Source organism: Lepidochelys kempii, chromosome 1 (assembly GCF_965140285.1).
Source record: "Lepidochelys kempii isolate rLepKem1 chromosome 1, rLepKem1.hap1, whole genome shotgun sequence".
Lineage (NCBI taxonomy): Eukaryota > Metazoa > Chordata > Testudines > Cheloniidae > Lepidochelys > Lepidochelys kempii.
In genome coordinates this window covers 338,157,599-338,171,072 of record NC_136380.1, presented here as the reverse complement: position 1 = coordinate 338,171,072, position 13,474 = coordinate 338,157,599, and the positions used below count along the sequence as shown (strand labels likewise).

The 13,474-nt window shown below is 41.6% G+C and overlaps 1 protein-coding gene across 10 annotated transcripts in view; it reads right to left on the bottom strand.

The window, feature by feature from the left end:
• Positions 1–13,474, bottom strand: part of BEND7 (BEN domain containing 7) — a 100,607-nt gene that overhangs the window by 32,989 nt on the left and 54,144 nt on the right. For 2 of the 10 annotated variants that reach the window (XM_078851177.1, XM_078851176.1), the window contains exon 9: positions 12,389–12,530. The exons of 6 other annotated variants lie outside the window; for them this stretch is intronic. In XM_078851177.1, the coding sequence (XP_078707303.1) occupies positions 12,469–12,530 (62 nt within the window). In that variant the 3' untranslated portion in view covers positions 12,389–12,468. Of the gene's footprint in view, positions 1–7,332; positions 7,404–10,439; positions 12,531–13,474 lie in introns of those variants that run through there. 2 more of the 10 variants (XM_078851178.1, XM_078851175.1) reach the window with 2 other exon arrangements.

Genomic DNA, 13,474 nt, shown 5'->3' with positions numbered 1-13,474 from the left:
AGTGAGAGGACAGCCCAGCTGCAATGCTGTGAACCTTGTTTTATTGTGCCATTGTGAAAATGTACTTGTGTTTTAGACTTGAAGTGTGTAAGTAGTGACTAATAAAGGACATATATTAATGAAATGCCAGATATATCTATTGAACCCCTATCTACGCAACAATATAAAAGAAATACTGTCACATCTTCTGCCATGCTTAACATGTAATGTGTGACTTTCTAAGACTTAGGGAGAGCAAAAGTCTACGTTCCACATACTGTCTATTTTCCCCCGCAGAAAATAAAAGATACTCCTGAAGAAGCCTTCAGGAGCTCAGTATAGGACGCGAAAAGCTCAATTACAATCTACTTTGCAGCAAGAGGCAAATTTGATGGGAAAATATCTGAAACAGAACAACTTAGACCAGGCTTTAGGCAGTAGCGATTGTCCCAGTGCAGAAGAAATTGAGGAGAAAAGTGTAAATGATGGAAGTCCTATTACTAAGGAATTAGCAGATTTACCTGAAGATAAGGAATGGAAATGCAAGGAAAGTGATGGAGAATTGTCCAGTTTTCCTGGTGGTGTAAAGGGGAGTGATGATAAAGAAAAATCTGGCTTACATGAAAAGGAGAGAAATGATGAAGAAGAATGAGACTCGCATAATGACAGAAACAGCAGTGAGAAAAATTGCACACCACAAATCGATACACCAGATCCTGTTTTATGGCCAGTAATCCTAAAGTCTGCCGATATTGATTGTGTAATTTTGAATGGGTTGGGAAAAATCGAGGATATGACGTTTCCAGTAAATGAGCTGAAGAGACACTTCTCAAAGTCACACTGCAAAAGAGTCATTGAAAATAGTGAGAAACTGAATTGGCAAAGACTAGTTTATTGAAATCAACTGACAAAGTGTTCTGTTTTTGTAGCAAAATATTTGACAAGAATGCCAAATCGTTGCTTGCGCTGTCTGGGTACAATTACTGGCATAATTCTAGCTGATGCTCTGAAGCAATATGAAAAGTCACTTGGCCATTTTATGACCTACTCCAAATGGATGGAGGTTGAGTCCATGCTCAAGCTGAATAAATGCATAGATGCAGAAAACCAGTGCATTAGTAATGTAGAAACCTAGCACTGGAAGAACGTGCTCAAGTGTCTGATCTCAATCACCCTCTTCCTCGCAAAGAATAATTTGGTTTTCTGGGACGCGTTGCATAAATTGTTCACTGAGCAGAACGGTAATTTCCTCAGTTTGGTAGAGCTCCTTGGGAAATACGAGGATGCCATGCGTGAGCACCTACATTAAATTCATAAAGAAGCTATGGACCGTTACTGCACCAAAACAATTAAAAACAAATGTACTGTCCTTATGGTAAGGAACGTGCTTGATAACACATTGATGTGGCTCAGAAAAATGAAGTACTACTCCTTAATAATGGACTGCACTCCCGACATTGATCACAGTGAAAAAGATGTTGTTTTCAGTAAGATTTGTTGACGATGAGGATGGTTGTATACAAGTAATCTACTGGAAAAGGCCTAACAGATTGTTTATGAACATTTTGAATGAGAATAAAATAAAGCTTCACGACTGCAGCGGCCAAGGCTACGACAACGGCGTGAACACGAAGGGAAGAAAAAGTGGCATCCAGGCAAGGATTCTTGCACCGAATCCAAGAGCTTTCTCTGTGCCTTGTGGTTGCCATTGTGCCTAGTAAACAGGAGACCACAAACAGGGGAGTTTGAGAGGGAGATGCAATACAGTTGTTATGGTTAGGAAAGGCCACATCGCTAGTGCCAATGCTGCTCCTGTCTCCTCCACTTGTGCCTTTATCCAGACAGACAACCTGACCATGATGCCTCTACCCAGATCTTGGTGTGGATTTGCAGAGACTGTGGCCTGCATTTCCCACTCACAGAAAGCCAAGCTGGGGGGCGGGGTGGTGGTTGTGGTGGGGGGGACCATCCAGTGCGAAAGGTGCCTGCTGGTGGAATCTCTCAGGAAGCAGGTGGGGAGCTACAGGAGGAAGTGGCTAAGCTGAGGAGCATCCGTGCCCACGAGGAATTCCTCAAGAGTATGCATATGGAGACATCCAAGGCTGAGGAAGCTATCCAGCTACAGAGGATTGCTGTCACTTCACCAGGGGAATAGGACATGGCTCTGTCACAAGGAGGATACTGGCTGCTGGTGCTGCAGGCAGTGCTCCACCCCTACTCCCAATGTACCCATCATGGTGATAGAAAACCAATATGCTGCCCTGGCAACGAGCGATGAGGAATCACCCCCAAAGGAGGAGGAGGAGAAGCCATGTACCCCCAAGGCTAGGAGGATCACAGCCACCACTCCCAGGAGGAAACGTAGGGGAGTGGTGGTTGGTGACTCTCTTCTGAGGGGGACGGAGGCACCCATCTGTCACCAGGACATGGCATCCCAGGATGTATGCTGCCTCCCAAGGGCCCGTATCCGAGATGTTATGGAGGGATTGTTGAGGATCATTTGGCCCTCTGACTACTACCCCATGCTACTCATCCATGTGGACATTAATGATACATTAATGACCCTCAGCAGATCAGAAGTGACTACAGGGCTCTGGGAGTACGGGTGAATGAGTTCGGAGTGCAGGTAGTGTACTCTTCGATGCTTCCGGTCAAAGGTAGGAGCCCAGGCAGAGACAGATGCATCCTGGAGGTGAATGCCTGGCTGCGAAGATGGTGTCACCAGGAGGGCTTTGGCTTTCTTGACTACGGGATGCTGTTTTAGGAAGAAGGACTGCTAAGCAGAGATGGGGTCCATCTATCGAGGAAGGGGAAGAGCATATTTGCATACAGACTGGTTAAACTAGTGAGGAGGGTTTTAAACTAGGTTTGAAGGTGGCAGGTGACCAAAGCCCATGGGTAAGTCAAAAACATGGAGACCTGGGAGAAGGGTCGTAATGTGGGGGGAGCATGGGCTGTTATAGCAGGGATAAAGGAGAGACAAGACAGAACTGGGCGGAGAGGGTGGAGGAGAAATCAAATCAGTATCTTAGATGTCTGTATACTAATCTGAGAAGTATGGGGAATAAGCAGGAAGAACTCGAAATGCTAGTAAATAAACACAACTAAGACATAGTTGGTACCACAGAGACTTGGTGGGATAATACGTATGATTGGAATATTGGAATAGAAGGGTACAGCTTGCTCAGGAAGGACATGCAGGGAAAAAAAGGGAGGAGGTGTTGCCTTGTATATTAAAAGGTATACACTTAGACTGAGATTGAGATGGAAATAGGAGACAGACTTGTTGAAAGTCTCTGGGTAAGGATAAAAGGGGTAAAAAACAAGGGTGATGTCATTGTAGGGATCTACTACAGACCACCTAACCAGGAAGAAGAGGTGGATGAGACTTTCTTTAAACAACTAAAAAAATCATCCAAAGCACAGGACTTGGTGGTGATGGGGGACTTCAATTATTCAGACGTCTGTTAGGAAAATAACATAGCAGGGCACAGATTATCCAACAAGTTCTTGGAATGTATTGGAGACCATTTTTTATTTCAGAAGGTGGAGACAACTACTAGGGGAGAGGCTATTCTAGATTTGATTTTGACAAATAGGGAGGAACTGGTTGAGAATTTGAAAGTGGAAGGCAACTTGGGTGAAAATGATCATGAAATGGTAGAGTTCATGATTCTAAGGAATGGTAGGAAGGAGAACAGCAAAATAAAGACAATGGATTTCAAGAAGGCAGACTTTAGCAAACTCAGGTAGTTGGTAGGTAAGATCCCATGGGGGAAAACAATAGAAGATAGCTGGCAATTTTTCAAAGAGACACTATTAAGGGCACAAGAGTAAACTATCCCACTGTGTAGGAAAGACAGAAAGTCTGGCAAGAGACCACTATGGCTTAATCAGGAGATCTTCAATGATCTAAAAATAGGAAGAGTCCTACAAAAAGTAGAAACTAGGTCAAATCATGAAGGATGAATATAAACGAACAACACAAGTATGTAGGGATAAAAATTAGAAAGGCCAAGGCACAAAATGAAAATCAAACTAGCTAGAGATATAAACAAGAAAACATTCTACAAATACATTAGAAGCAATAGGAAGACCAAACACAGAGTAGGCCCGTTACTCAATGGAAGGGGGGGGGAGGAGAACAACAACAGAAAATGTGGAAATGGCAAAGGTGCTTGATATCTTTGTTTCAGTTTTCACCAAGAAGGTTGGTGGTGACTGTATGTCTAACATAGTGAACGCCAGTGAAAATGAGGCAGGATCAGAGGCTAAAATAGGAAAAAAACAAGTTAAAAATTATTTAGACAAATTAGATGTCTTCAAGTCACCAGGGCCTGATGAAATGCATCCTCGAATACTCAAGGAGCTGACTGAGGAGATATGAGTCCTTAGTGATTATCTTTGAAAAGTCATGGAAGATGGGGGAGATTCAGAAGACGAGAAAAAGTCAAATATAGTGCCAAACTATAAAAAGGGAAATAAGGAGACCCTGGGGAATTACAGACCAGTCAGCTTAACTTCTGTACCCGGAAAGATAATGGAGCAAATAATTAAGCAATTTGCAAACATCTAGAAGATAATAAAGTGATAAGTAACAGTCGGCATGGATTTGTCAAGAACAAATCATGTCAAACCAACCTGGTAACTTTCTTGAACAGGTTAACCATCCTTGTGGATAGGGGGGAAGCGGTAGACGTGGTATATCTTGACTTTAGTAAGGCTTTTGATACTGTCTCACATGACCTTCTCATAAAGAAACTAGGGAAATGCAACCTAGATGGAGCTACTATAAGGTGGGTGCAAAACTGGTTTGAAAACCATTCCCAGAGAGTAGTTATCAGTGGTTCACAGTCATGCTGGAAGGGCATAACGAGTGGGGTCCTGCAGGGATCAGTTCTGGGTCTGGTTCTGTTCAATATCTTCATCAATGATTTAGATATTGGCATAGAGAGTACACTTATAAAGTTTGCAGACGATACCAACCTGGGAGGGGTTGCAAGTGCTTTGGAGGATACGATTAAAATTCAAAATAAACTGGACAAAGTGGAGAAATGGTCTGAAGTAAATAGGATGAAAATCAATGAGGACAAATGCAAAGTAATTCATTTAGGAAGGAACAATTAGCTGTATACATACAAAATGGGAAATGACTGCCTAGGAAGGAGTACTGCAGAAAGGGATCTGGGGGTCATAGTGGACCACAAGCTTAATAAGAGTCAACAGTGTAACACCGTTGCAAAAAAAGCCAACATCATTCTGGGATGTATTAGCAGCAGTGTTGTAAGCAAGACATGAGAAGGAATTCTTCTACTCTACTCCATGCTGATTAGGCCTCAACTGGAGTATTGCGTCCAGTTCTGGGCACCACATTTCAGGAAAGATATAGACAAATCGAAGAAAGTCCAGAGAAGAGCAACAAAAATGATTAAAGGTCTAGAAAACATGACCTATGAGGGGAGACTGAAAAAACTGGGTTTATTTAGTCTGGAAAAGAGAAGACAGCGGGGACATGATAACAGTTTTTAAGTATATAAAAGGTTGTTACAAGGAGGAAAGAGAAGAATTGTTCTTAACCTCTGAGGATAGGACAAGCAGCAATGGGCTTAAATTGCAGCAAAGGAGGTTGGGGCTGGACATTAGGAAAAACTTCCTAACTGTCAGGGTGGTGAAGCCCTGGAATAAATTGCCTAGGGAGGTTATGGAATCTCCATTATTGGAGATTTTTAAGAGCAGGGTAGACAAACACCTGTCAGGAATGGTCTAGAACAGGGGTCGGCAACCTTTGGCACACGACCCGTCAGGGTAATCTGCTGGTGGGTCATGAGATGTTTTGTTAACGTTGACCATCCGCAGGCATGGCCCCCTTCAGCTCCAGGTGGCTGTGGTTTGCCATTCCCAGCCAACCTGATCTGTGGGAAGCGGCAGGCAGCACATCCCTGTGGCCCGTGGTTTCCCACAGCTCCCATTGGTCGGGAACGGCTAACCACAACCCCTGGGAGCTGCAGTTAGCTGTGCCTGTGGAGGGTCAATGTAAACAAAATGTCCCGCGGCCCGCCAGTGGATTATGCTGATGGGCCGGGTGCTGAGCATAAGCTTCCGTGAACTACAGCTCACTTCATCGGATGCATTTTATTATCCGATGAAGTGAGCTGTAGCTCACGAAAGCTTATGCTCAAATAAATTTGTTAGTCTCTAAAGTGCCACAAGTACTCCTTTTCTTTTTGCTCATACTCAGGCTCATTAAAACACATCTTCGATCTACGATGGCCAACAAGGGACTGACGTCACTCACTATTTTATCACATGAAAATGCCATTGGCCAGTCTTTGGATCTCTCGGATGCTGTGCTTCAGTTTGCCAAGGCAAAGGTGAGAAAAATGACCTTTTGAATTTAAGGACTAGGGTTAACATATTAACGCTGTCACCTACTGTAGCACTATTTAATATTGGTCCACCCAATGTCGGGACACAGTCCAATATCTTGATGTTAATACATTTCAGTTATTCTTAAAATTAAAAAGTTTCTATAAGCTTAGAGGAAACATTTTTTTTTATTTGCTTATACATGGCATGAATAAAATACAGATGTACAGATCCTAGCGTCCAAATTTATCCTCTTATACGACAGGGATAAATCACGCATGCGAATCGGGCATCAAAGTTGTGAAATGAGCTACAAATGCAGTTAAAAATAATCAATTCAAAAGTTTAATGAATTCGGGGGGGAGGGTGCCAAAGACGCTCCTCCCCTGGGCTGCCGTTTGGTCCTGGGCTGGCCCTGCCCGTACCTGCAGGTAGTTGGGGAGCAGAATGAGGGCAGCAGCTTCAGCATTTGTTACCGAGCATGCTCAGTTGGTGTGAGCATGCTCAGTACAAGCCAAGCAGCAACTGCGGGGGGTGGGGGTGGGGCACGTGACTTCGCATGCACCTCCCCCCCATGTATTGCCTCTGCTAGCCAGGCTGTGAAAGATTCCCTGGGTGGCATGTAAAAAGGAACACCAGGCCAAACGCAAGCCCCCATTCTTTGCAGACATGTCCCCAGAGTGTGAACCGCCATTTGTCTGGGTTTTGGTGAGCATCTGTGTGGCCAGACTTTGTTTGCGCACCCAGTCTCAGCTGCGACAAAACCATCCATTTCCTCGAATAGCTAAGGCTTTGCACAGGGTCGGGGCTGACAGAGCAGGAGTTCATCGTTGCTACAGCTTTGGAATTGGCTTGCTCTGGAGTGTTTCACGAAAGGGGGTCTCTCCAGTGGCCACCCTACTGACTGACAGCTCTGCCTTTGTTCCAGTGAGTGAAGGAATCTCCTCACCGTCAGGTCTGGTTCTATGGCAATAATCACTAGTTCTTATAACAACAGCAACATCACCACCACTTAATGTTCCTGTTTAGTGCTTTCCAACCGGAGATCTCACAGCAGTCTGCAAAAGGAAGATAATTATGATGATACCAGGCTGTTCTAGCTAGTGCACTTCTTCGGTAGATCTCAAAGCATTTTACAAAAGAAGTCAGTATCATTATCCCCCCCCCCTTTTTTTTTTTTTTAAACAAATGGGGAACTGAGGCACAGAGCAGAAAATAACTTGCCCAATGTTGCCAGCAAAGGAGTGGCAGAGCTGGAACTTGAACCCATTGTACCAGATGTGGCAATTTCCTGCAATATCCTTGAAAAACCCTTATTGAGTTAAGTTGAAACATTTTAGGGGTCCGTTGTATTTATTGATTATTGATTTATTGAACCTCAAAGGACTGTCCTGAACAATGGGCCAGACAAGAATGGAGTTTTGGGACACTGTCAAGTGATTTGCCTGGGGAACCTCTAGAGGGAGGTGAATGCAAATTCCCCACCTCCTGTTAAGCAAACCCAGCCCCTTTCGGAGCTAGGCCTGGAGAAGAGGACCATAGTCTGATGATTACTTGTTCCCAAAGGCTCAATATCAGAGGCCAACCTGTATAAAGGAAAAACTGAGCTATTCATTGAGGTGCTAGTTCTGAGCTAAAGCTGGCATGAACTGACCACAGAGAAACCCCTTTGTGGGGTTTGAAGGACTGACTCCTATCAGAGCCCTTGTTGGAGATGGGGTGATCTCATTAGCATACTTTTAGGTTCTTTTGTTTTGATATATTTTCTCTGTAATGCTTTCACCTTAGGAATAAATTGCTTGCTTAGAAAGAGCTGTGAGATAACCTGTGACTGTTGGCAATTACACTGTTCAGAGCCTTCCGAGAGAAAGCAAAGCACAGACGCTGGCCTCTCCAGCAGTCTGGCTTGGTGGGAATATCACACTGTAGGCAGAGAACTGCAGCCTGGAAAATACTCCAGTCAGGAGGGAGAGAGAAACAGGTTTCACCCAAGAGAGGTGATAGCTGGGGAGTCTGAAGCCTACAGTGGGTGCCCTTGCTGGACCATGGAGAGAAAATGCAGGTGCAGATGACCTAATCTATGACACCCAGATCTCCTGAATTCCAGTGCAGTGCTTTATCCCCTGGACCTCATCACCTCCTTTTCCCAGCTAAGAAGAAATTCCTTTTCCAATATGAAATCATCAGATTCTGGTAGAGCTGGTGGGAAGTTTTGAACCCTCCTGCCCCCCACACAAATTAATTCTATGAAATTTACGACTGATGTGTTTTCTTTGTCCAGCTCTTGAATTGTTCTCAGGTGCTGTGGAGTAGATCCGAAGAGTGTGAAAGTTTATCTTCATACAGTTTTTCTAATATCCCAAAGGCTCAGACAGCCTTTTCCTCTGAACCAACACGCCAAAGGCATTTACACTTCAGATGGTTTTCTTCTGGTCTTGCAATTAATACATTTTTTATAAAGCTCAGGCTCGAGTTTCCTTTTATGTTACAGAGAGGATATCCTTTTCCTGTTAAGCTGCACAAGGATTTCCCCCCAAAGTAATAATCTCTAGTGTCCTGTAAATAGCTTAGATGAACATATTAGTCAAATGACAAGGCATTGGTCGCTGACGTTTTAATTGAAGCACAGGTGGCTAGCTTGTTTGCTAGTACTTACATAGCTGTCTCAACTGTGTGAAATGGCAGCCCTACAATAACATTTGATATTTATTTGTATAGTAGATAGCAAGATTGACCATGCATTGGGTTTTGATGGTATAATGACAACACTGGTCATGTAGCTTAAGCTCCAATTTAGGTTTTGTAAAAATATTTTTAGAAGTTTACATTTCATATTTAGATACATTTAAAAACAAAAGATGACAAAATTAAAACAAACTCAAATCACACTGAGACAACCTAAGTAGTACAGCACAGGGCAGTTCAGCAAAGTTACTAATGTGTTTGTGATTTGTTCCATCAAGCTCGATGAGCATTCATGGTAGGAGTTATGAAATACATTTGGATCGGAAACCAATTTAATTACCTGGAAGACCGAAGTGAACACAGCTAAACAATTTTTAAAAAGATATTCTACAATTAAAAGTCATTTAACGGATTCAAGCTCTGTACAGACATGCAAGATTTCAGAAGCTCAATGCAACCTCTGAGATCTATAATGGAATGACCATGAGACGTTTTACTATACAATTCCTCACAGGTGCTACTATATAAAATAGACAAGGTGTGGCTGGCTGCACATTCATTTCAATAGGCCATTGTAATTGATTGATTATTACTAATGAACATGTTTTCACAGGAAATATTTTCTATGGCTAAACAATGTTTGATGAGGTGTGATACAGTAGAACCTCAGAGTTACGAACACCTCGGGAATGGAGGTTGTTCGTAACTCTGAACAAAATGTTAGGGTTGTTCTTTCAAAAGTTTACAACTGAACATTGACTTAATGCAGCTTTGAAACGTCTATGCAGAAGAAAAATGCTGCTTTTAACCATCTTAATTTAAATGAAACAAGACAGAAACAGTTTCCTTACCTTGTCACATTTTTTTTTAAACTTTCCCTTTATTTTTTTAGAAGTTGACATTTAACACAGTACTTGCTTTTTTTTTGGGTGGGGGTGGGGTCTTGGCTGCCTGATTGCATACTTTCAGTTCCAAATGAGGTGTGTGGTTGACCGGTCAGTTCATAACTCTGGTGTTCTACTGTAATAAGTTATGAAGACATATGTTGTAGCCGCTACTTTTGCATTACGAATACTGGTTTGTCTTTCCTATGTGTTGTTTCCATAGAAGCGGAGCTTAACCTTTTAAGTGAAGATTATAAAGGCGACTAATTCAATTAAAATTAGACTTCAAGCATATCAGCACTTAATACTTATGAGATTTCATATAGCCATTTTTCTGATTGGCAGGCGAAATAGTTCAAAATTCAGGTAGTTGGGAAAATCTTATTGCTATGGGTTTTTCCATAAGCTTCCCTGCAAATGCCATTTTTTTGTACAAGGCTGTTAACATATTAATAAAGATCTTTGAATTAACAGGTACCCCCTTCTGAAATACGGACATCTAGTACATAACACAGAAGACACATGTTCAATTAAAGTAATTTATTGTGGGTTTTTCTTTTCTGAACTGACAAAGAGGGTTTTCCCAGAGATTGGTAACACAACACAACATTATACACCATTTCACAACTAGCCCCTTGTTGTTTTATTAAGAACATAGTAATTTAAAAATATCTAAATATTTACATATTAATAAAACATATATACAGAAGATTGAGATGCTTTACCTAAACATGGAATGATTTTTCTAATAAACCCCATAAAAAGATTGCTGAAGAAAGTCTGAACAGTAGTCACAGTAAGTAAACACAAAATGCAATTTTTTAAAATTTACAAAATGTTGATTCCATCAGCTAAGGGTTGTGACATGTACCTGGCAGATTTGCTGCCCAGGCTGTAGATTGCCACAGCCCTGCTCAGAAATCCAGGCCAGGAGGGAAGCAGTCACATCAGCCTTTGAAGGAAATGCTCTTTAAGGTCTGCAGTGCACATTCGATATAGTCCACAGTTTTAAAGAGAACATCATCACCTTTAATCGTACATTTTTTTAAATGGGAGGGGAAAGATCAAAAGCCTGGTTTTCAATGGTGCTGAGAATCAGTAGCTCCTGTTGGCTTCAGTGTTATTTGCAGGCATTCAGCAGTTGTGACAATCAGGCCGCCTGTCTTTATGCTAGCTAATGATCATGACAAGTATTTCCTTGCGAAAAGCAGCAGAAAACTTTAAATATTTTGAAAACAGTCCCACTCTCTGTAATAGCACTTCTGTTAACACACTCGATAAAAAAGACCAAATAGTTTCAAGGAGCAAGCATCATGATGGGCTGAAAATATACAAAGGAAAACGAAACACGAAGGCAAAGGCTACTGCACTCTGTAGCGTTCCAGGAAAACGCACGCTATTAGTTAACTGGCTGGTGATCAATCTATCTGTGGGATAAGATAAGTTCTATATTTTTTCTATTTTTTTTTTAAAGTGAATTTAGTGCTGGTGAAGGTGCAGAGTTAAAGGTGCAGAGGGCAGCAGGAGATGTTGCATAAGAAGCAGCAGTGCAATTTTCCCCACCCTGCCACATCAGTAAGCCTCAGTCCTGACCTAAAGGGGCCGCTTATAGGGTGAGAGGGTAGTTCAATCACTTGGTCAATTCACTCATCCTAACTGCTGAGACTGACAATAGAGTGCCAGTAAATGGCGGTGGTTTGTACAGGTTTTCAAACCCTGGTCTGTGGATGAGTAGACTCCATGAACCCTTTTCCTGGTGGTCTACAAAATAAAATGTTTTGAGAACCAGGCAGTGGGGGATTCGGAGAGGCTGGAGAGGAGGTGGGGCAGGAAGATTTTATGAAGTGAAAATGCTGGAGAACCACTGCACCAGAAACTGGCTGGGAACTCCAACTCCTTTCACAAACACATTCTGTATACTATCCAATAGAACGGACATTATCAGCATGTACCCTGCTCTAGTCTCCCTGTGGTCAAATACAGTGTGAGCATTGTTATTTAGACAGTGTAGGACAGGCAGTTTGTACCATCTCTCTTCAAACATAGTCAAATGGTGAGCAAAAAGGAAAAGTGGGTCTTCCGAACAATAGAGGACTAACCAATCCCCCTAACCAAACATTCTTATTAGCTTCCTGGACCCATGAAGGGGGGAGATTCCATCACAGCTCCCTGAACTGTTTTATTTTACTTCTGTATAATTGAAGATGAAATACAGTTAGCATGCATACAATCATGTGGGAAAATACAATCATGAAGAAAAACAAAGGCAAGGGAATTTATTCAGTTGCAGTGGATACCACACTAATTAGACAATGTACTGGATATTGAAAAAAAATCATTTCTAATTATGATGGAAAATCTTGAAACAATTTGGTGGCTTTATTATCCCATGTTTCATTAAAAATAGGTGAAAACGCAAACTTGAAGGGAAAACTGCACGGAACATCTCACACCTTGAAGTATGCTGAAATGCCTACACGGATCTTGCAGGAATGCCATTCAAACTGAAGGATGTTTATATCTGCTAATGAAACATTGAGGCAGAAAGTAAAATTTAAGCAGAAAAATCTGGTTTTGAGTCGACCAGCTTATCTGTTGTGATCTCAAGAATGCTACCTGAAGAAAGAGAGGATTTAAATAAATTAGAAAAAATTATACCAATTCAGTTATTTCCTAAAATTGTGTTCCAAATTAACCTACATGAGTTAAGTAGTCAGAGACTCAAATATAGTACTTGTGAGGTTGCTGAATTATCTGTGTGTTTAGATGGCCATTGTTGGGTATCAGTTTAGTTGTCTAAAAAAAGATCCTATTATATATTGAATTTGTGAATAGAGGTTTTGCTAGCAAAATGCAGAACACATGAAGTGAGGTGTAAAGTGTTAGAATATCGTACAAATTGCACTACAGTGCTTAGATCTTTGAAGTTATATGGCTCTAAAGAGGTGAACAAAGCACCACATGAATTTTAAGCCTACAGTATGTACTCTGGGTTATTCTTTGGAAAACTTGAAAAATCATGATACTGTAAATGCATATGGTAGAATAAAAACCAGAGATAAGTTGCATGATTATATCACATCTTTTTTTAAACCACATTAAAGTATATTTTTAAACAGAACAATGGAAGATGGACAGAAGAATTACAACTATAGAAGTAAGAACACAGCGTATATACGAGACAGACATCAATCAGTGTAAGAGCCAAATACAACAAGATGAAAAGGGAGGACTTGTAGAATCATGCACTGAAAGGATAAAGAATTATATTACAATAAAGGGATTTATATTTAAGGGTTTGAAGAGGTTTCTAAGCATTTTCTTCACATTGTATTCCAAGAGAAAAGGAGGCAGACCATACAGGATTGGCTCATAGTTATTTTCTTATCTGTTTCTTTAGCAAGAGATTGTTCCCATCTTTTCACAAAGCTGTATCTCCCTGGGACCCAAAGACTGGGATTTGTACTCCTATTAGTGGTCTCAAATTCTTTCACAGCTTGAAATTCACTCCAGTGCAGAGTGCTGGGGCTTAAAGAGGACCTTGTAGCATCCCTGGACAT